The sequence below is a fragment of the Caloenas nicobarica genome, chromosome 18 (genome assembly GCF_036013445.1).
Source record: "Caloenas nicobarica isolate bCalNic1 chromosome 18, bCalNic1.hap1, whole genome shotgun sequence".
In the NCBI taxonomy this organism is placed as follows: domain Eukaryota; kingdom Metazoa; phylum Chordata; class Aves; order Columbiformes; family Columbidae; genus Caloenas; species Caloenas nicobarica.
Window position 1 is genome coordinate 7,339,119 of NC_088262.1, and position 22,702 is coordinate 7,361,820.

Consider the following 22,702-nt stretch of genomic DNA (forward strand, 5'->3'; position numbering starts at 1 on the left):
ATCCAGAGAAGCTTTCATGGCTGAAAAATATTTTTTTTTAATTTATCCACCAGCATCGACTTAGTTGTGATGGAAGGGAACAAGCAAGGTGGCCATGGGGGGTGGCATTTCAGGGCAGATGTAGTGCTGCATCCCTTTGGAGGACTGATTTGTGCCTGTTAGCTGTGAAGGTGTGTTTCTGCCCTGGGAGCAAGCTCCTGCCCTCCAGCTAATTTTGGGAGGGTGGGCTTGGCCAAGAGCGCTCATCGACACTTGCCTCACATACCAACTTTCCTCTCCATTTCAGAGATTGAAGAGAAGGGGGTTCGCATGAAGCTGACGGTCATTGACACCCCGGGCTTTGGAGACCACATCAACAATGAGAACTGGTGAGCTGGTGTGGAGGGAAGGTGGCCAAGCCCAGGGACATCCTGACCCAGAGCTGGTGCCGATGGCTGTAGTCTGGTCCAGTGCTACCTGCACTGCGTGGGGAGCAGGAGAGAGGATTGTTGTGGGTCACAGTGCAGTGCCCTGGTCCCTGGGAATGATCTTGGACTCTGGGAGAGCCCACAAACATCCTGCTGTTCTGGGCATGAGACAAGCTTTGTTCATGGCTGGGAGCAGCTGTGTGCTGGCGTGGCCGGTCACTAGACCTGGCTCCTGTGGCTCTGCAGGCTGAGCTCTGCCCCGGGACAGTGGCTGCTGTGCTCTCCTCGCCGTGAGCTGGGCTGGGCTTTGTGCGTTTTGGTGCTGCCCTTGTCCCCATGCCACGACGCAGTGTGAGGAGCCGAGGGATGCTTCGTCCCTGCCCTGCTCAGCAGCTGGATCCTGGAGGAGAGAAGGAAGGAGATTTTAGGCACTTGCTTGTCTAAACCAACCAGTAAATCCCCTCCTGCCGCGGTGTGGGGAGCTGCCAAGCAGGGAACGCGTGAGGTTTGTGATTTCCCTGCCGCCCGCAGTGGCTGTATGAACAGGAGCTACAGGAACTAGAACATTTCCTGTGTGTGTTTTGGTTCTGTTTTTTCATTTTATGGGATTCTGAAAGATGCTGAGCATCCCCCTCTCAGCAGGCTCTGCGTCGCCCAGTCAGGCCAGGTGGGAGGTTTGGGGTGGTCCACATCCCTGATGTGAACCCACTGCCCCGGGTCCCTCTCTCTCTGCAGCTGGCAGCCCATCATGAAGTTCATCAACGACCAGTATGAGAAGTACCTGCAGGAGGAAATCAACATTAACCGCAAGAAGCGGATCCCCGACACGCGGGTGCACTGCTGTATATACTTCATCCCAGCCACTGGCCACTCGTACGTACCCCGAACCCCACCGCCCTCATTCAGACCCGTGAGGCTTCACTCGTCTGCCTTCGGTCTCAGGCAGCTCAGCCATCGGGGTCTTCCTTGGGATCCCCCTGTATTTCCTGGGGAATTGAGCTTGAGAACAGTGTGAAGCTGTTTTTCCTTGGGCTGTAGCATCTGGACCCCTTGCAATTGTATCTTGGGCTGCATGGGGAGTGTGACCAGCAGGTCGAGGGAGGGGATTCTGCCCCTCTGCTGTGCTCTGATGAGACCCCACCTGGAGTCCTACATCCAGCTCTGGGTCCCCAGCACAGGACAGACATGGACCTGCTGGAGAGGGGCCAGAGGAACCACAGAAATGATCTGAGGCTGGAGCAGCTCTGCTGGGAGGACGGGCTGAGAGAGTTGGGGTGTTCAGCTGGAGAAGAGAAGCTCCAGGGAGACCTTATTGTGGCCTTTCCGTACTTAAAAGGGGCCGATAAGAAAGACAAGGACAGACTTTTTAGCAGGGCCTGTTGCAATAGGACAAGGGGCAATGGTTTTAAACTAAAAGCGGGGAGATTCAGGCTGGACATGAGAAGAAGTTTTTTACACTGAGGGTGGTGAGAGCCTGGCCCAGGTTGGCCAGAGAGGTGGTGGATGAACCATCCCTGGAGACATCCCAGGCCAGGCTGGACGGGGCTCTGAGCAACCTGAGCTGGTGCAGATGTCCCTGCTCGTGGCAGGGGGGGCACTGAGAGTGCTGGAAGGTCCCTTCAACCCAAACCATTCTATGATTCTATGATAATGCAGCAGAGCTGCTGTACCCCAGAAAAACGTGGTGTTTTCTCTTCTGAGGGGCCATCAAAAACCGCCCTGAGCTCCAGTTACCTGCTTGCTTTGCTTTGGTTACCTTGCTTGCTTGACTGAGGATGGAAACCAGTTGTTGAGCTCTCAAATTGGGCGGAAAAGCTGCCTTTGCAAACAGAACATTAATTTCTTTTTGCTGTGCCCCTGCCTTTGTAAGGGGAGAAGGCGATTTTCCTCATGCTACCAAGGGAGTGAACACTCTCACCCTTTAAGGATATTTTGTAGGTTGTTTGACTTGTCTGCAAGTGGGATGCAGTTTATTCAGCGCAGAGCTCTCCTGGCTCTGGCACTTCTCAAGCGACAGCATCAAAGGCCCAGATCTTGCTCTATTTTTTTTTTCTATTTTTTTTTTTTCCTAGGCACATAGCCTGCAGTGAAAATCTGGGGCACATAAAGTGTCTTGAACAATGTGACTTAAAGTATCACAGCACAAAATGAGACCTAAGTTTCCTTTTGATTTGTGTCAATTCCTTCCACTTCTGGCTCTGTCTGTGTGGGGTTTTTTTTGGGTCTGTTTTCAAAAGTTAACTTCAGCTGCCAGCACTGTATTAATGTCAGCCTTTCCCTCTTCTCCATGTAGAAATTTATTCCAACAGAAAAGACTTTGTTTTGCTTCTGTCAGTGGGTAGCCCAAAAATGCATCCTTCACTGGAATAAAATGACTGCACGGGCCACTTATGCTCTTCTTGTGTAACCGGCCGTCAATTGGGAGCAGAGGGGCCAACAAAAAGTTTACGGTTTAATACGATAAAGCAGAAAATGTTTCAAAGGGATATGACGTTTTTAGGCCAGTCTAGTGTGTTGGTCCCGCTTATCTCAGCCCTGATCTGCAGACCTTGCCTTGGCAGGTCAGAGTGTTGCAGAATTAGCTATGCTTGAGCTTTTTCTCATCCCTTTGGGTGTTTAGCACTTAAAAACGTGTCTGGTGCTTGGATCCTGCAGATACTTGACCTGTGCAGAGGTTGCAGATTTTGGGGGGTGGTGGCTGCTCTGCCAGGGATGCGGGCAGTGGTGTTGAGCCCCGTCCCCGTGTCCCCTGCCGGAGCCTCTCCAGCCATGTGCTCTGGTTTCTCTCACCCACCGGCTAACAGCAAATTGCATGGAATATTCAGCTGCTTTTTTTCTTTCTCTCCAACGAACATGTGTTTCCAATATCCGAGCGAGCCCAACGGTTGGAGGCTGTTGTTGCTGAGCCCTGCGCGGATCCTCCTGCCCCGTAGCCTGATAGCCTGGCTGGGGCCGGCGCTGGCTCTCCAGCCGTGGCTCGGGGGGCTGCGCTTGGTGCCCCGGTGTCACAGCCAGCCTGTGGCCCAGATGTCCCCTCCTGCCACACGATGGAGATAAGCCGAGGAATGAACAAAAGGGGACAAACCATACTGGGAAGAAGAAATCAGTAGGAAATTTTGCTTCTTCAAGAGCTTGAGCAGGCGTTGAGTTTCCTTTCTGCTCCCTTGTGAAGCCCAAGTTCTTCGTCATCACTGATGGGCTTTCCCCAGCACTGCCCGTGGCCACCTCTCCTGCGGCAGTGCTGGCAGCAGAGCTTTGTGCCGATTTTGGAGGATGAGGGTTTGGGAGGCCGGGTCATGGGGTGCTCGGCTCTGTTTCAGTCCAGCCCTCCCAGCCAGGCAGCTCAAGGGTTAATAAATGGAGAAGTTTCCGCTGCTGTTTTCCTTTGCAGGGAGTTCAGGGCAGGCTTTGCAACTCATCTAGTTTGCACACACCCTGTCCTTCTTGTAACACTCCTGTAAAGCCATGTTTGCGAAGGCTAAGTAACATGCTGGCAGGGGCTTTTGGCTGCAGCCGTGCAAGCCCGGCTCTTTGCCACCCAATAAATATCTCAGCTCTGACCCCTGTGAAGCACCGTAGGGCTTGGAAACGTCCCCCTGGCCTCAGCAGCCCCTTTTCTGCTGCTACCAGAGCTGTTGGCTGACGGACAGACACCGTCCCCACTAGCAGGAGCCCATCGGAGAAGAAAGCTGTGTCGAAGGTGTTCTGGTTTTGGGCGCAGATCGGTGTGGGGCACGGTCGCTGTGGATGCTGGTGGACACGGCTGTGGGTCGGCTCTGGCTCTGCCTGCTGCTCTCAGGATGACCGCCGGCATCCCCCTGGTGCCGGTGAGGGCTCAGCAACCGGGCTCTTACATGTCAGTCAAGCTGAAACTTAAAAGTCTGGCTGATTTTGAATTCATCTGCATGGGTTACATATGCATCCTGGTCTTCACTCTGACAGAAATGCTGATGAAAGAGGCAGGAACACAGTCTCAGTAGGGAAGAGGCTTTTAGAAGGGAAAAATTGTTTGAAAAATAGCAAAGAGAGAGGAGGGGAACGAAGTCTGCTGGGAAAGGAGCATAACTGCATTGCTTCTTTGGAGGTCTGGGAAATGCATTATGCAGAGTTCCAAACAATGTTTGCCAGCAGCAAGTCTGCTTAGATGTGTCCGTGGGGGTTTCCTTGTGTTTTTTTCTTTTCTTTTGTATTTTTTTAATAGCCAAACTTTTTCTTTCCTGGGGCCAGGGTGATCTGTGACTCCTGAGTTTGTGTTAGGAACTCATTTGCCCTCCCGTACAGGGACAGGAGTTGGACTCCATGATCCTCGTGGGTCCCTTCCAACTCTGGACATTCTACGAACTGTCCTACATGGGCATGTGTCCCCATCACCTCCAGAGCCACCGAGAGGGACCTGCAGCAAGTGGAGGTGTCCCAAGGAGGACTTTCCCTTAGCTGGCTTGGGAACCCCCAGCAGTAAAACCACATCCAGGGAGGCCTGAGGAGCCGTTGGGGTGGCAGCCAGGTGCCCTCATCGCTCTCTGCGGCTGGACCACAGCCCTGGGACGCGGAGCAGCGTGGCAGCCGAGGTCGCATCCGTCCGCAGGGAGGGATTTCTCGAGGGGCTGGGGTTAGGCAATCTCTGCGGCTTTCCTCTGCTGAGACTTTTGTCGTAGAGATTTTCTGACATTTTTGCCCTCTGGAACAAGCAGCCACTCTTCTGTGCTGTGTGAGCCCCTGGAGAATTAGCGGAGCCTTTTTTAATCCCAACGGATGGACGTGAGATGCGACCCTGGCTCGTGCATGGCTGCGGGCTGCTGCCCAGTGCAGGAGGGAGCGCGAGCAGGAATAGTCACCCGTGGCCATTGCCAAGTCCCTGGATGTTGGTGACAGTGGGTGACAGCTTGGATAGGGCTGGAGGAGTTCCCACACTGTAGTCTCAGCTCGGTTTGTTTGTCACGGGCGGGCTGGCCCCACAGCCGGCATCGCCCGTGCTCTCATCCCGGCTTCACCAAGGACACATGTAGCTTTGGGCAAGTTCTCATAGTCCTCTGTGGCCGAGCATCCGTGCAGAGATAAAAGTTCTCTCGCACTTCACAGGGCTTTGCGAAGGCTTGCAGGCAATAGCAGGGCTTTGAAAGGGAAACGTTTTAAGTGTTTGTCTGCAAACCACCTCTTAGATGGACACGTGCTGTCATGCTTCTAAGAATATGTCTTTATTTTTCCTATCTGAAAGGCATTGCAGCAGTTGCTGCCTCACTATCGGTGTGCGAATCCTCTTTTTACTGCTGTATTTTTCAGGCTGCGGCCGCTAGACATCGAGTTCATGAAACGCCTGAGCAAAGTGGTCAACATCGTCCCCGTGATTGCAAAAGCCGACACGTTAACGCTGGAGGAGAGGGACTACTTCAAACAAAGGGTAAGGGGCTGGCGGCTCTTATCCGGGCTCCTGTCCCTAGTCCCCCTTCCCTTCCTGTCCCTTTTCTCCCCGAAATCTCCCCCTGCCTCTCCTGGCAGGGCTGGGAAGGTGAGTGCCTGGCCCGGACGCAGCGCATTCCTCCGGCTGCAGCTCAGAGCGATCCCACGTGGCCGGAGGAAAAGCCTGTGCTGCAAGCAGTTCCTTGTGTTTCTGTTGGACCTTTGTCAGTGCAGGATAAGTTTCAAGTTCTTAAGTCTCGGGGCCTGTTTCTCCTGCCTCTTTTGTTGTTGTTATATTCAGGCTGGTTTCTGTTATTTTGGGAGGCTGATGGTGCTGCGCATAGAGGCTGGAAAACCCCTCTTGTGCAGCATCGTGTGCTGATACAGGAAAAAAAAAATGGGTGGGTTTGCTGAGCTCAGCTGGGCAAAATTTCTGGGGGAAGCAAGGCATGAAATTCCCGTGGTTGAGAGCTGATGGTGGGGAGCCGAGGAGGGGCTGTCAGAATCCACAGCGAGTCACAGGTTTTGCTCCCTGCACACGTCTGGTGCTGCCAGGAGGTGGAGGTGCCCCACTCTGGGCTTTGGTAAGGGGCTATACATCTGTTGGTGTGGCTGATGGCCGTGGCTGCGGGTGTGGTGGCCTCAGCGTCCCCTGCAGAAGTCAGCAAAGCCACCGAGCTCGTTGGTCCCCGAGTCTGAACTGTAGGGGGGTGAAGCGAAGGGAAAGGGGCTCTTGCCAAAAGGGCAGTTTTAGAGGCCACCTCCACTGGTTATGGAGAGAACGGGACGTTAACTGGGAGTTGTTCCGTGCCTCTGTGCAGAAGAGGATGAGCCGCCCCTTCCCACACCAGTGTCTTCCCAGATGAACAGGACCAGTTTATTGCTATAGGAAGCAATGGAGAAGGCTGACCCTCCATGCTGCACCCCAGCAATCAGATTTCAGCATCTCTTCCACCTTGCACAGAGGCAAAAATGTCCTTAGAGGCCACTTTTCCAAGCTCTCTGTGTCCCTCTCCCCTCAGATCAGGCACTGCCGTGACTCCTTTTCCAAGGAGCATAAGCAGACACCAGAAGTCAACTTTTAAACTTTGTTTTATATGCCTGGCAGCTACGTTCCCCATTGCTTGGTGCAGCTGTATTGTCTTATTGTCTTTTTCAATCCCAAAGCAACTCCCAGTTCATATAACTTCATCTCACTCTCAGCTCCTCTGCTCTTCTCTCCTAGATAATGGCCGATCTTCTTGCCAATGGCATTGATGTGTATCCTCAGAAGGAGTTTGATGAAGACTCTGAAGATCGGCTAGTGAATGAGAAATTCAGGGTTAGTGCGTGGGGCTGGATGTGTTTGGATGGGTCCTGCAGCTCCAGGTGCTGGTGATGTCCTGGGAGGGATCTCTTGCAAAATGCCTTTATTTTCTTTTCCAAAGGAGGTTTGCCCAAGACCAGGGACCCTGCCAGAGCTCAGAGCAAGGACAAAAAGAGTGAGGAGGGCACCTGGGGAAGGTGTCCTCTCCCATCCACATCACTGCACCTTCACCTAGCTGCAGGGAGTAGCTAACAATTTTTGGTTCAAAAGAGTGGATTGGACAAATTCAAGGAAGAAAAATGTCTTTTAGGGACTCTTAAGTACAAAGACATCACCTTTGATCAGGAAATGATTGAGCCACAGGTTGTCAACGCTGGGGGCAATTCCCAGGGGAGCATCATGATACCTTTGCCCTGGCTGTATGCTGGCACCTGACAGTGAGGTCTGGGCTGGACTGGTTTGGGGCTGGTTTTAGACTGGTTTTGGACTGGGTACGTGTGAGAAATGCTCCTGGGCTGCCTGCAGTCCCTGGCAGGCGATGATGCTCTGGAGCATCGGGAGCTGGTCTGAACAGGGCTTGTCCCATGAAACTCTCTCCTGAAAACAGCTCGATGTAGGACTTTGCTCACCAGCTTGGTTTCCTGACTGGTTTTCGGTAGGAAAACATAACCTTGTTTTTCTCTTTCCTCAGGAAATGATCCCGTTTGCAGTGGTAGGCAGTGACCAGGAATATCAGGTTAATGGAAGACGAATCCTTGGAAGGAAGACCAAATGGGGCACCATTGAAGGTACCTTGTCCTTGTTTCCCTACCTCTTGAGCCCACCTCCCTGCCCTGACAGAAGGTGATGAACTCCAAAACCACCAGTCCAAGTCAAGGTGTATATAGTCCTTCCCTGCCCCTCCAAAGAAAATCACTTCACTGCACTGAATTCCTGAGCCTTCGTGCAGCTCTGGGGGCTGCTGAGTGCTGGAGGGGACACTTCTGGGCATCTTGTGGCCTGGCTTCTGCTGGCTGCACAGTTAAAATGCCTGACAGCTGTATTTGAGTGCAGTGCTGATGTATCTGTGTCTCTGAGCCTTTCTCGGGCCTCTGGAGGTCTCTGCACCCTCTACCAGGCACTGGGCTGGTGCCCTTGTGGGATCTTTCTTCTTCCACCTTCATCCCATCAGCATCTTCCTTTTTAATCCCCTATTTTAAACCATTGTTTAAAGGCTAGATGAAGGCTCCTCGCTCCAGTGCATCTGCACATTTCCCCGTCCCTGACAGCCCACTGGGACATCTCCAGTGCCACCCGTCTTATCTTCCTCCCCTTCCTTTCACAGGTTTCTCATTTATGAGTTTTTTTAATAGGAATCCTCTGTTGAGGGATGGCTTAACAAAGATGCCAGGAAAACCAGTGTATTTTAAAGCTCTGCTGCCCTCTTGTGCTCTGTCCTTCGAATTTCTGAGTTTAATGGGGCTCATTAAACCGCTCATCTTCTGCATGTGGCATCTGCCTTCAGCACGAGGAGGCCCCAGGACCCAGCCATGGCCACAGGCAGCCTTTGCAGAACAGTGTTACTTGTTGTCTTGCCATTTCTGCATTATGTTCAAGCCTGTTTGGGTGGAAGAAAAATCAAAAAAAGGGAGTTGCTCCTTTATATTCAAACGCCTGGTAAACTGCAAGCTGTCAGACTAATTGTGGTGGAGCAACACCCCGTGGCTGTGGTTTTCCTGCCGTGGATACACGCTGATGGGTTTCTCTCTCTTCCTGCCAGTGGAGAACACGACACACTGTGAGTTCGCCTACCTGCGAGACCTCCTTATCAGGTAGGTAGGGCTGTGCCCTGTCTCTGTAATCTTTGGTCACCAGGTGGCATCCAGAGAAAGGGGAGAGCCGGGCCCAGCCTGAAGCAGCTGCTGCTTTGCTCTGCTCCTCCATCCATCTGAGCCTCCATCCCTCCTAGCCTGCTGCAGCACTGCAGCCCCTCTCCAAGGGGTATCCCCACTTGGTGGGACGTGGCTTTTGAGGCTTTTCTCAGCTCCAGTGCTGAGTTAAGGGAGGAGAGGAGCCGTGGGTGGGTCAGGACAGACCCCAAGCTTGCTGATGGTGTACGATGTGGCTCCAGCTCACCTGCAAGCAGCCGGGAACCCTCTTGGCCTAGTGGTCCTTCAACAGCCCTGGGTCCTACACCCAGTCCTGAAACATCACCCTCCTGCGTCCCAGGATTTGGGGTCTGGGTGGTCACTGGTTGCAATTGGAAGAAGTGTCCCTGCTGCAGGGGAGCGGAGCTGAGCCCCCTTGGCTTGCTGGAGGGGGCATTGGGCTTCTCCTAAATTTGTCTGCAAGATTAACTCTGCACACACGAGCTGTTGCTGGCAGAGAGTTCTGTGGGGCTAAAAAACCCCAGCTCAGGGTCTTGCAGAACCAGGGTCTTCCCAGGTGAATGTTATGCAGCCAAGGCTCCCCCTACCCAAGCACAGGCTGTTGGTACCAGTGAAGCCTTCTGGCCTCAGCTGCCCATAATTGTCTTTGCTTCCCTCCTGTGCCCTAAAGATACTGTTAATTAGTAGAGCAGGAGGGGAAATTAGGGCTGGAGGGCATGTTTGAAAGCAGAGGTTGGGGGGTGCAAGGGCTGGGGCTCAGCGAGGTGCGATTGTTCCCGTCTCCCTTTCCTGCAGGACGCACATGCAGAACATCAAGGATATTACCAGCAACATCCACTTCGAAGCCTACAGGGTCAAGAGGCTGAACGAGAGCCAGAGCTCGCTCTCCAACGGCGTGACCGACAAAGAGCTGGTGGCTAACGAAATGTAACCGTCTCGCTCCGTAGCCAGGACCTTGCTCACTCACGCTCGCTATTTCTCCCCTCTTCCCCCTTTATTTTTATATAAACCCTCTGCCACTGTCCCTCTCCCTCCCCCCGCCCCCCCAAACCCCCCTGCCAATATTAACTGACCAAATAACCAGACGCTGTCATGCGGAGCGGGGTGACCGCTCATCCCCCCTGTTTTGTGGCACGGGTTTTCTTCACAGCCCCTGGTCCAGCATCCCTGGGCTGGGGACCGTCCCCCTGCGGAGGTCGGGCTCTCGCTGGTCCCCAAACAGCCGAGCCTGGGGGAGCAGATCCATGGGGCCGGTGGGGTTGGGGTGCCCCTGGGAGCACCCCCGTGCAGAGGCTCTTCTCCGTCCATGGAAGGCAAGGGTTTCTCCAGGTGAATGTAGCCTTTGGAAGCAAGGTACGGTGGTGTGAAGAGAGCAAGACGGTGCCATCCTTGTCTCCTGTCACCTCCTCTGAGCCCTCTGCAGCCCTCCGGGACCCGCCAGCCCCCAACCGACCCCTCTACCCTGCCTACATGCAATAATCTGGGAGAGTTTAGGTGTCACCTCGCCTGTCACCGACCCCCAGCCAGGCAGAGCGACCTGCTTTGGGAGAAGTGCCTTTTCAGACTGTGACCTTGCAATAGCGTGGGGAAAGGGAGGGAGGGTTTGCTCGTCTGTCTTTGCAGCCTGCAAAAGGCCTGTGACACTTTGGAGAGACTCCTTTTCCCTCTCCCTTGGACCGTAGATGTGGCTGATGTCTTGGGAACACTTGTGTATTTATTTTGCATTCAGTCTGGTGGGTTTTTTCCGCTGAGGGCTCTGAGTATGTTTGTCTGAAGGGGGCTGAGAGTGGAACATCTCTGCAAAGCGGTGGTGGGAGACAGAGGGTTGTCCTGGCTGACCCTTGTGATTATCAGGCTTTTCCCTACATCAGAGGAGGCTGTTGGGTATTTTTTTCTTTTTTTTAAATTTTCTTGAACCCCTGTGACATGTGTGTACGTATCGCCCTCCTGTTTTGCTGTCCTTGTGCAAGGGGACTGTGCATGTGGGATCTGAGCCCTGCAGCCATGGGGGGTGCTGGGGCAGCATTTTCTGCACCCCATGGCCCCCCGGCTCTACCCCTGCTCCCTTCAGCTCTGCCACGTTGCATCTCCTGTCTCTGTGAGTCTCCAGTGAAAAATACAGACCCTGCAAGGGCGTCGGTGAAGTAGCACCGTGACACGACAGCGGGTGGTCCTGGAGCAGAGCTCTGCAGTCCTGCCGCCCGCCCCAGCCCCGCTTGCCTTTGTGTTCGCTCCATCAGTCTCCGTATCCTCTCTAAGGGATAAAACTTTCTACGAATCACCCTTTTTTTTTTGGGGGGGGGGGTGGCGCTTAGTAAAATGGCAGCATGTCCCATCCTCTAGCACCGGGAGGCACCTGCAGAGCCCACACGATGGTGTCCCTGGGGGGCAGAGCCACCTTCTCCAGCAGCGGTGAGCAGGAGGAGGCTGCGCTCGCCTTGCTGGGGATGCCCAGATGATGTTGCTCAGTGGAGGGTTTGCAAGGGCTCCCCACATGTCCCCCCCAGCCAGCCAAAGGAGCGTGTTTGGGGGGGCACATCACAAGGAGAGTCCGCTCTCCCCCTTAACTCATATTTCCCTCCCACAACAGCACAACGTAGTTGTTGGGGAAGAACAACTATCTACTTGCTGACTTGCTATATTGTAGCAAAAACAAAACAAAACAAGTGTATTAACTGAAAAAATATATATATTTCTAGTGTTAAAAAAAAGACGATGAAAGGGGAGAAAATCTCTTGTGTGAGGCACTTCTGCAAATGTCATCTTAAACTTTTTTTTTCCTCTAGTTGATATCTCAAGCTGGGCCAAGCAAGACATGCCGCTTTCTCCTTTGTAACCCGATTTTTTTTTTCTTTTTTTGGAAGAAAAAAAAAAAAAAGAAAATAATACAGTAAAAAACCCACCTTCATCCAGATCTATTAAAATGGCCTTTTGGGGGTTATAAGCATTATGACAAATTTAGTCCATTTTTGTATAAATAATAGTGTTTAATATGTATTTCCCAAAATAAATGTTTCAAATGCAAATAGAAGGAGGCTTGTTTGGAAATGTCTGTTCCCAGCTATGGTGTGGTGGTTGCTGTGTGGACCCCGTGGGGGTGATGGGACAGTCCAGCTCCGGAGCCGCTGGGATCTGCCCGCTTCGGGGTGATGGTTTTATTGATTCCTAATCCCCTTGACTCTTACTACCTCAGGTATCTGCCCCAGGTACTCACAAAATGCTGGAGCTGCTGGTGCCGAGTTCCCTGGGGACCGAGCCAGCACAGCCGCTGCGTCCCTGCAAATCCCAAGGGATGGAGGTGGGTCCCCTCCCTCCTCTTTCAGGATGGAGCTGTTTCCACTGTAGTTGCTGGTATTTTTATTAAGAAACGCCTTGCACCTCGTGCAAGGCCAGACAACAGCTTGTGTGTCACACAGATGTGGCTTTGGCTTTGCAGGCAGATGGTCTTCAAAAGCTTTTGTGACTGCAGGGTTGCCCTGGGGATGCCTTTGGAACTTGGCTTCACTTTGAGGACTCACCTTCGTGAAAACCACGTTTTTCCTTGGTGTCACAGACAAGAAACCATCCAGTCAGGTGTTTTAATCTGTATTTTATGTGTCTGTTGTACTTCCCCCCACCCCAAGCCAGTCGAACCCAAAAGCCGTCTGGACATGGTTGTATGCAACCAGCTCTAGGTGGTCCTGCTTGAGCTGGGGTTGGACCACGGGCCGTCCAGTGGTCCCTGCCATCTCAGCCCCTCTGGGATTCTCCACTTCTGGAGCTGTACGAAAACAAAACCAACAGGACAAAAGTCAGGTTGGGTTGGGCCGAGGTGGGTTTCTGTGGGTGTGTAGAGTACAGAACAGGCTTATGTACATTTTTCTTCTGCTTTTCTGCCAGCAACTGGTTTCAGGGCAATGAATCAGCTCGTCTGGTACAGCATCCAGTGAGGTGTGCAGTCAGGGTTGTCGATGGGCCTCCCTTTGCCCCAATGCTAAACCCATCCCTAGTGATACCTTTTTTTTGTATTATATTGCAGTTTTATGGTTGTTTTAGTTCAGATGCTCTTCACCCCCATGGCTCTTCTCTACCAAATGAGTCTATTGGGGAGAAGCAGCACTGAGCAGGATCAAGGTGTTCTCACTATGCTAACTGGAGCAAGACCCTGAGCAAAAACTCTTAGCAGGGGGGAAAAATCAACATACAGTTGTAGTAATTACAAACATAGACCATGGTCTTTGCTTCTGGACAAATCTGCAGCAGCTTTTCCCTCTATGGTGTTTTATCTTGTGCTGGTGCCTGGGTTTTTTTGTAGCTTTCCTCAATGTCAGCATCTGGCCGTGCCCATGGAGGGCGATGGGGCAGAGGATGCTCTGGGGCTCTCCAGGCAGATGCTCTTCTGCTGACAGACTGAGAAACGGTTTGTGGCTGGGGAGAGGAGAAGGCAGGCAAAATATCTAAGCTCAGCAACAAGGGCACCTTTTGTTTAGCCCAGCGGAGGAGCTCAGCGGGAATGGCACGGGAATGGCTTCCAGATGTTAGGAAGCTCCGGAGAGGTGGGGTTGGCGCAGGGGGAGCAGCAACGCCAGATGCTCTGATGGAGCAGGGGTTTATGCAGTGCTGTGGGAAAATCCCAGCTAGGGGAAGGATTTGCCATTGCAAAATCCAACCCCCCGCCCCAGAGCCTTGGCCGTAGGGCAGGAATGACCTGGGAGGGTTTGGGCAGAAGAGGAGGCAGGCAAGGGGCTGCTCCCCCTTCCCAAGCCCTCCTGAGCTGTCTCGGAGGGAAATTTGCCTAACGATTCTGTAGCTGACAGCAAGGGCCTTGCACTAATGGCTTATTGAGTGGCCTCACTTTAACAAATGAGAGAAATGAAGATGAGTGAGAGTTTAATTACCGACTGGAGCAGGGCTTTCCGCTACTGCGAAGACGAAGACGGGCGCTCGCTCCCCCTTGCCTGGCTGTGGGAGGGAGGGAGGGACCCCCCCGCACAGCTGGGTTTTCAGGGACCCCCCTGCACAGCTGGGCTCTCGGGGTGCCTGGTGGCATGGGTGGCGATGGAGGTGACAGCCGCTCGGCCAGCCTGGGCTGGAGGTGGGTCCTGGTTCCACCTGAGCAGCCCGACCCAAGGAGCATCACCATGCAAAGAGGATGACTATAAATAATAAGAATAAAAGGGAGTATAAATAATTAAAGCAGCTCATAGTGAGTAGTTCCTGAAACGTCTGCCTGATTTAAAAACTAATTACTTGGAGGATAATCACCACCAGAAGCGCATATATTTATCCACAATGCTGCTCTTCCCTCCTCTTCCTTTCGCTCGCCCTCTCCTGATTGCTATCCCAGGCATCGGCACCCAGACTTATCACTCATCCGCAGCACGCAATAAACTGTGTTGTACTCGTCCATCTCCCTGATTAATAACGTCATTGGAGACCTGTTCAGGGAGGAATAAATCCTCCCTGGGTAGGAGGCCAGGTGCCAGCAGGAGGGGAGGCTGCAGCTCTGTGGTACCCGCAGAGCCCAAGCCCGTTCTGCCCCAAAGGGCCACCCCCTGCTCCAGGGACGGTCCCTTCGGATGAGCCTGTGCTACCCAAAAAGCAGAGCATCACCAAGTCACCACAAACCTGGGCTACCCGAGGGGGTGCAGCTCATGCTCTTAAGAGAGTTTTCTGCATCATCACTCACACACGGGCCCACAGTGCTTGTCAAAACCTGAACTGGGTGACGTGGGGCCTGTCCTCATGGGAAACATCTCCTTTTGATGTACAAGCCGGTTTGCAGCAGGCAGAGGCAGAGCTGGCGATCTCAAGCTTTAATTACTGTGAAGCTGCTGCACTGCAGTTGAAAGCCTGGGGTTTTATTTTTGATCATCTTCACTGCAGCTCCAGCAGAAAAGAGGATTTGTGCCTCCATCTCCACCCCCATGGCCCCGACCTACCTGCTCCTTCTCAAAACCACAGCAGAAACTTTTCTTCCATGCCCACAGCAAGCTGAAGTTTGTAACACCTTGCTATGGTTTGGTTTGCATTTATTAGGCTGAGCTTGTATCCAGTCCTGTAGAAATGAATGAATAATTCTCACCATCAGCCTGATCTAGGAGCACTATTGCAGTGTTGGGTCATTTAGGAAAACAGAATAATTTATTCCTGACTTACGGGATTCAGGAGACTTCCACCTATAGCCCACGACATTTTCCCATTAACATTACCCAGCTAAGCTAAAAACTGCAATTTTGCGAGTCATGCTTTCTTCAAAAGCACATTACCAGCTTCCCAGGGACTCCAAAAGTTTACTGAAGCTTGAAGACATACCTCATAGCATGCAGTAATATACCTCAGTCCCTCTTCTTATTGCTTATGAAACCATCTTTTCTGCATGTTTTCCTTCCCTGAACTGTTCCCATCACCAATAACCCTGCAAGGATGTCACGGTGTGCCCAGCCCTGCCCGACCAAGCCCTTGCAAACAGCAGCACGACAAACACCTCGGTCATTACACCCAACCCTGCTCTAACGAACCGATACACCGAGCCAGCGCCTCTTAGTGGGGCTCCTGGCAGCAAAATTTGTTGTAGACGTGTGTGCGATGCAGTGGAGGTTTAAACAAGTGATATTGTGCAAAAGAAGAGTTGCATTAAGTTGTTCTTTATCAAGAAGATAAACAGAAGAAAATATTTAGCTGGAAAACAGAAAGGGCAATTGCTGTCTGAAGGAGTTTGTAACTTTGCAACTGATACCTTTTGTCCTTTATCCTCCCCTCTGGGGCTTCTCTGAAAGCACATAAGACAAAATGTTTATTTTTATTATAGCTTTTTGGTGTTGGCAACCACCTGCAGTGACAGCGTGGGACGGAGGGGCTGGGATGCGGGGAGATGGATGGATGGCTGTGTGTGAGCTCCTCGCCACAAAGAATCATCAAGCCTCAGGGCTTAGCAGTTATTTTAATCAGTACACCATTTCTATAGGTAGCTTGTTACGTTTTTTCGTTGTTTGCTTGCTTTTGTAAGTCGCAACTGAAAGCTCTTGCTGGCAAAGTTTACAAACCCCCGCTTTGTTTGTTTGTTTTTAAAGTAAAAATTGTAGCCTTTTAAGAAGTGTGTCCTGAAATAGCTTTGCTGAGGACGATGACGGGGACGCAGGAAGAACCTTAGTCCCCTCGCGCACATCCACACCGTATCGTACCACGTTGAAGTGCCGGGGGAGCAGAGGAGCCCTTGGCAGGTGCTGCCGCCAGCAAATCGCTTCCCTGCCCTTCTCCTGCCACCAGCCTCAGAAGAAAGTCAAGATTAAAATCATATTGCTAAAGCAAAATTACACATTGGAGGCTCCGCAGCCCTCTCGGGAGGATCAGGGCATTCCTCTATAAATATCTGTCTCGATATGTTTAATTTGCAGATGAAATTAAGCCCGGGAAGAAAGGGAAGGCTGTCTTTTCATGTGTGGGCTGTCCAGCTTTGCCTTGAATATCAAAGTGAGACGAGTTACAAAGCACCGACTCTCCGGGATTATCTAAGAAACCTTGTAGGTCCCAAGTGATGGCGGTTACGGGATCAAAAGGTGTGGTACTTATGCAGAAAGCCGGGAAAAGCCAGCGCAGTTCGTAGATCGGCCCCAAAGAGTGAAACCTCGGGTCAGTTTGCAGAGTTCAGAGATTTCCAAGGAAACAAGGAGGTAGGCGAGGAATCAGAAGAGGTTGCGCTTTCACATGGACTTTGGATTAAATATTAACTTGCTGCAGTGGGTTACGAGGATAAATATTTTCATTAAACATGTATGTGCTCCTTATTATGGTGAGAATAGACCGTTCAAGCTTCATCTCTATGAGCATTTGGACTCCAGCCTCCCCTTTTCTGCTCATGGCTTTCTGTAAACCATCAGCTTTTAGGCTTTCTCTCTTTGGAGAACTTTTTCCCACAAATAATTTTATCAGTGTCAACTTTTTATTGGTTAGATTTAGAAAGCATCAGCTGAAAAGATTTAGTGTGAGAATGGACAGGAGAAAATGCACTTCTGGCCAGTTAAAACAAGGAAAGTTAAAACAAGAGCCTGGTCTGGAGTGAAAAAACGGCTTTTCCCAAAGGGCTCTGCTGCCGGGTACCAGTGACGTTCACCTGGTGTCACAGCACAGCCCCACGCGCTGGGGGAATTTTGAATGGGATTTTCTGGCGAAGTACTTAACTAGGCAGAACTGCGGGCGCAGTTCATCTGCACGAATGAGAAACAGGATAGTGCAATAGGCCTGCATCGTAACTACAGCCTGTTGACATTTTTCACATTAAAAATACTTAGCTGAAAAAGGCGTTTTTCATCATCCATTTCATTAAAAATTGGAAGTTTTCCTTCTTGCCTCCAATTTTATTGGACTTTTCAATCATCATAACTTTCTTCAGCTTCCCTTCTGGTTTTAGCTGATCCTTTCAATTATTTGGTGCTTTCCTTTTTATTCTAGTAATTTTGTTTTAAGGCTTGAATAGAAGGGAGAGGGAAGATAGATTAAAATTTATACTAGAACAGAATGTGGATGTATGGATGAGAGTCTAAAACCCTATGATTAGCAATATTTAATAAGGAACAAAACTATTGAGCAAGCTGAGATGTCTGCAAATGACTTCTGCACCTCTCCAAAATGGAAGGGGATTTATCCAGGAGGAGAAAGCTGCCTGATGGATGCAGATACAAAGCATTTGGAAGGAGGCTGAAGGAGAATCTCTAATGACCATCCATCCTGCTATAAAGATTTATGGATGTTGAGTGCAGCTGTCCCTGAGGGACCTGTCCGTGGGTGAAGGTAAGACCAGAGGTGGCACCTTGGAGGTGCTTTCTGCACCCAAAAAGAACCCCCTCTCCTGCTGGCACCCACCGTGTCCCTCTGCGCTCCTTGCCCCGGGCTCATTGCAAGGGTTTATCTCCACCAGCACCTGTAGACAGAGGCACTGGGTCTGTTTTCAGCCTCGTGGTGGTAAAGACGTGGACCAGATTCTTATATTTCCTTTTCTGAGCGCTTCTGCAGTCTGGCGTGGAGAGGAGAGGGCAGGTTTGAGGTCACGGTAGCAGCCGTAGCTGAGACACCTCCCACTGATTTGGAGACTCTGGTCTTGCCACCTAACCCAGCCTCAACGTGACACCTTCGTTATTTTTAGCAGAGCACGCCACACTCCTAGTGCTTCTTGCTACAGGATAAACCTGATTTAAACAGTGTTTTTTTTGCTTTTGCCAGCCAGGCCAGTGTGCTAGATCATAAATGTCAGCTTTGGAGTACACGCAAGGTGGGCTTTTGTGGGACAACACAGCGAGTTCTGCTGCATTACCATAAAGCACGCGGGGTTGTGCAAGGTTTGCTGGAGGGACAGAGCACACAAAACCAGCAGTTGATTCATTGTCAGGGGCCCAGGGACCCCTCCTGCAGCCCTCTTGTGCCTACAGGGCCACCACGATGTGTCCCTGGTCCCGGGCAAGCTTGGCTGGCTGTGTGGCATCTTATTGTCACAGTGCAAGGACCGGGAAGCTGGAGGTGGCCTGACAAGCAGTTGCAGAGTCGTCTCCCCTCCTGGTGCAAAATTAACTTAATTGAAGAGCAGTAAGTGCTATCAGCTCCTGCTGCAGGTGCTCCACTCTTAAAACCTGCAGAAGGCTTAAAAGCAGCAGCTGTTTATTATCAGAGGTGATGGGGCTGAGAGCACGTTGTGTGGGATGTGTGGGGCTGGGCTGACCCGGAGCTCCTGAGCGGGCTTTGTTGTGCTGGCAACTTCTACAAGAGCTGGAGCTGCGGTCGGGAGCTGCCGTGTGTGAAAAAGTAGATTCAGTGAGTTTTTATTCTGCGTTAAATATAAATGTAATTTTCTGCACTATGGGGCAGCTTTCTCCAAAAGCCCAGGGCTGTGCGGGCTGTTGCGTGGGCTTTGCCTCGAGTTGGAATGAAGCAGGTTTTTGAGTGTTTGGTTTTGATTATGCAAAGTGGAGTGTTTGGGGGGAAGGGGAAATAGGTGTCTGTTTTAAATCTGGTGGACTATTTCTTATTTGCAACCTGAGCTCAGACTAAGGGTTAGCTCCAGAGCAGAAAAAAATAGAGGGAAAAAGAGACTTTAAGCACTGGCTGGAAAGACACAGTTTAAATCTCTGCAGCTTTCTAGGAAATGTGGTGTGCCAAAGCTGTGTGCTCCTAATTTGATACCAATTTAGCTTTGCAGGCAGCAAGCCAGTTCTTGTGCTGGCTGTAGTTTGGCAGAGACTGGATTAATTGGTGGTTTTCATTCCTACTAAACTAGTGTGTATGTATATGGTAGACAGGGTCCTTTAGCAGCTAGAGCCTACACAGCTACGCTTTTATTTAAGCACAGCTTATGTGCGTGTATATACGTGGTGTGTATTTTTTTGGTGTGGTTTGGTTTTGGTTAGTGTTTGGTGCGTGGGTTTTCTTTTTTTCCTTTTTTTTTTTTAAATAAAAACTTCTGTGTAAAACCTGGTGCAGATGGATAGGAGTGTGTCTCTAAGCCGTTGAGACCTGTGATCCCTTAGTGCTGGAGCACTTTCTCATGCATGTTGGTGGGAGCAGAAGCTGATCCCAAGTCAGGTCTGTGCATGGTGTGAGCCCCTTCCCTTTTCCTTGGGGTTATGGTCTCTCATTCCTCTGTGTCCTGCCCCACGTTGGTCAAAAACACACAGTGGCCAGACCTTTTCCCGCTGAGCAAAGTGAAGATGGTAACTGAAGCTGCACCACTGTTGAGGTCTGCAAACCCGCAGAAATGACTGGTTGTCTCAGACAGAGGGCTGGGCTGGAAAATCCCGTATAATAGTTTAAGGTACCATATTGAAAATACATGCTTGGAGGGCTCTTGTACCTCTGCGCTGCTGCTGCTCTTACCTGGGACACGTGCGATTGCTGCTTGGGAACTAAATGTGGGGTTGCTTAATGTCGCTGCCAGTGTCAGGACCGGCTGGTCATCACCCCTGCTCCAGGGCTATTGGGGTGGGAGCGGTGACAGCCCATCAACACAGTCATTGCTGTGTATGTCTAGGGTCCAACCACCTGCAACGCAAACCGTTGTGTTTAAATTAAGCCTGATGAGCGGAGCCAACCCGGGATGGGTGAGCACTAGGGCTGATGGGCTGGAGCGTTGCCTGGGCGCTGCACAGCTCAGCACCCGCCACGGCTCTGCGTCCTCTTACAGTAAAAACGTGGCTGAATTTAAAACACAAACGCTGTGTCGTGGTGTTGAACTCCCTCACCAGCCTCCACAGAGAGCTCTGAACACGGGCATGGTGGGGCGGTGGTGGCCTCGGCGTCCCCGGGGACAGGCAGGGGACGTGGTGGCCTCGGCGTCCCCGGGGACAGGCAGGGGATGTGGTGGCCTCGGCGTCCCCGGGGACAGGCAGGGGAGGTTGGCCCCAGGCAGCTCTCTGGGAGGATGAACACCCTCCCCATCCTTTTGATTCCTCTGCTCGTGAGGAGCGACCAAAGTGCAGCTGTTCAATTTCATAACCTGAGTAAAGTGCTCAAAAAAAAAAAAAAAAAAATCACTTCCTAAATATCGCAGGGAAGGTATTTTGAGTCTTGGCCGCTTCGCCTGGGAAATGGTCTCTTCTGATTCAGCTTGTTCAAATCATCTTAACAGTTCTTAGCAAGAAAAAGCCCTCTGTATCCTCAAGGCAAGTATATTTGGGCAAAGCAATAAGAGAGACTTTAAGGGGTTTGGAGGTTACAGTGGGAAATAGCAGTTATTCCCAATAAGCAGCGTTAAATGAAGTGCTGCTGACAGTAGCCTGAGGCAGGTTCAAGAGTTTCAAGATTTGCAACTAAGAGATTAACCAAAATAGATGTCTTATTACAGGCAAGTTTGTATCTAAATCATTTAAAGTGCCTTTAGATGCTGTAATGTTTTTCCTCCTAAGTGCTCACAGTATATCTGCAGCTTCCTCCTGGCTTTGGGGAACGAGCAATGAAAGAGCCCTTGATCTCGGTGAGTTTAAGACCCTGTGATGAAGGAACGAGGCTCGGCGGGTTCTTATTTGGATCGGAAGGTTCTTATTTGGATCGGCAGGTTCTTATTTGGTGGGAGTGCTGCTGTCTTAGATGGAGGAGAGATCCTGGCCCAAGTCCTCCCTCCTGCTCCCCGTCGGATGCTCTGGAGGGTCCAGTCCGGGGAGGCTGCACCCAGCAGTGGGTTTTTCCAAAACTCTGGGTGTAAAAGAGAAGAACAGCAGCAGCGTGGCCCCAGGCTGGAACAACCTCACTCTTAGTCGGTGAAGGCCATACAGTGCTCAGGAGATGAAGTGCTATGTTTAGAGATGTAAATGAGGAGGGCCATCTCCAGGCAGAGGTGAAGACAAGAGGTCTTTGTCTCCTGAGCAGTGCCATCCACTGAGTAGCAAATGCCATCAACGCCCTGCCATCCTGCAGGACTTCTCATGTGCTCACCCGACAAACGCTGTTTTGCATGTGTGATTTTTGTGTTTTTTTTTTTTTTTTTCTTCTGCGCTGAACTGACACCTGAAGGGAGTTTGGGGAGGGTGGTAGCACAGGGTTACCAAAACAAACCATCTGCCACCAGCTCGGACGGGCCTGGCACTGAGCCCTGGCTGCAGCCTGGGGAAGGCAAGTTTTCCAGTTTGATGGGTGAGGAATCAACAGGTCCGGGGGAATTTATCTGCAAAAGAAGGGTAAGCTCCGTGTGCTCCAAAAGCAAGCAGAGGAGAAGGGCAGAGGTGTTGAGAGGGAGCAGGTCTCAAGCAGCCTGGAGCGTCAGGAAAATGGGCGTTTGTTCTTTGGGTGAGATTTCTGTGCTCCCTGTGCTTGCTCAAGTGAGGAGCAGCTGATTTCTGGAAACTCCCTGAAGCTGGGATGCCGGTTTGCTTCAGCAATTGCACATCCCTGCAGAGATGAGCTGGATGTTCAGGGGGTGGTTTGTCTGTGGGCAGATGGTGTGAAACACCTGAAATTCCCTGGGGCCTGGGAAATCAGCCCTTCTGTATGAGGCCAGCTTGAGTCTTGCTAGAAATGTGAAATACTACTTTTTCTCTTTTTTTCCTTCCTTGTTTCCAAGTTTTAAAGATGAATGAGACTTCTGTGTCATTCAGTAAACCTGAGATTGCAAATTTTTCTCCATGTGAACAAAGAAAAATGTCTCCAAGTGTCTGTGCAAAGTTACTTTTTTTTTCTTTAAAAAAAGGGAAGACATGCCCCTCTAGGGCACCAGCTCTTCTACACTGTCATCAGGTCATTGTGCCTTTCCTGTCCAGCATCGTTTCAAAAGCAACGCTAAGCAAACGAAAGTAAAATTTTACTTTCCGTCTCGCATGTTGAGCGAGCTGGTGGTGGTAACTCACACACGGACAGGGTGAGGTGGCAGAGTGTGGCCTCGCATCCCCTCCAGTGCTAATAGTTTTACCTGGGCTTGCCAATGAATGTTTCAGATGTCAGGTGTGAGTTATAGCACCTCTGTGAGCTGAGGAAGGGTTGTTTTTCCTTGTTATTTGATAGGTGGGGGAGCTGCATCTCAGAGATGCTCTGGGCTGCCACCGCCAGCCGGTTTTCCCTTTCAGTAAAACGAAGGGACATCGCATGTTGTGCTTGTCGGGGCTCTTCCATGGTACTTGTGATCAATATTTGGATGACAGCTATCCCACACGCCCTCTTTAAATATAATGGGCAGTGCTGTGTAAAAGGAGACAAAGCAAATAAGGCTGAAACGCGCGATGAGCGCCCCGATTTTGCAGGAATCGGCACACTCGGTTTGAAGAACCGGG

The 22,702-nt window shown here is 51.2% G+C and overlaps 1 protein-coding gene across 5 annotated transcripts in view; it reads left to right on the forward strand.

Annotated features, from left to right (window-relative positions):
- Positions 1-10,094, forward strand: part of SEPTIN9 (septin 9) — a 119,710-nt gene extending 109,616 nt beyond the window's left edge. For all 5 annotated transcript variants that reach the window (XM_065647925.1, XM_065647928.1, XM_065647924.1 and 2 more), the window contains 7 exons: positions 287-368; positions 1,143-1,280; positions 5,688-5,805; positions 7,030-7,125; positions 7,802-7,898; positions 8,870-8,921; positions 9,774-10,094. In XM_065647925.1, the coding sequence (XP_065503997.1) occupies positions 287-368; positions 1,143-1,280; positions 5,688-5,805; positions 7,030-7,125; positions 7,802-7,898; positions 8,870-8,921; positions 9,774-9,909 (719 nt within the window). In that variant the 3' untranslated portion in view covers positions 9,910-10,094. The remainder of the gene's footprint in view (positions 1-286; positions 369-1,142; positions 1,281-5,687; positions 5,806-7,029; positions 7,126-7,801; positions 7,899-8,869; positions 8,922-9,773) is intronic.
- The last annotated feature ends 12,608 nt before the right edge of the window (positions 10,095-22,702 follow it).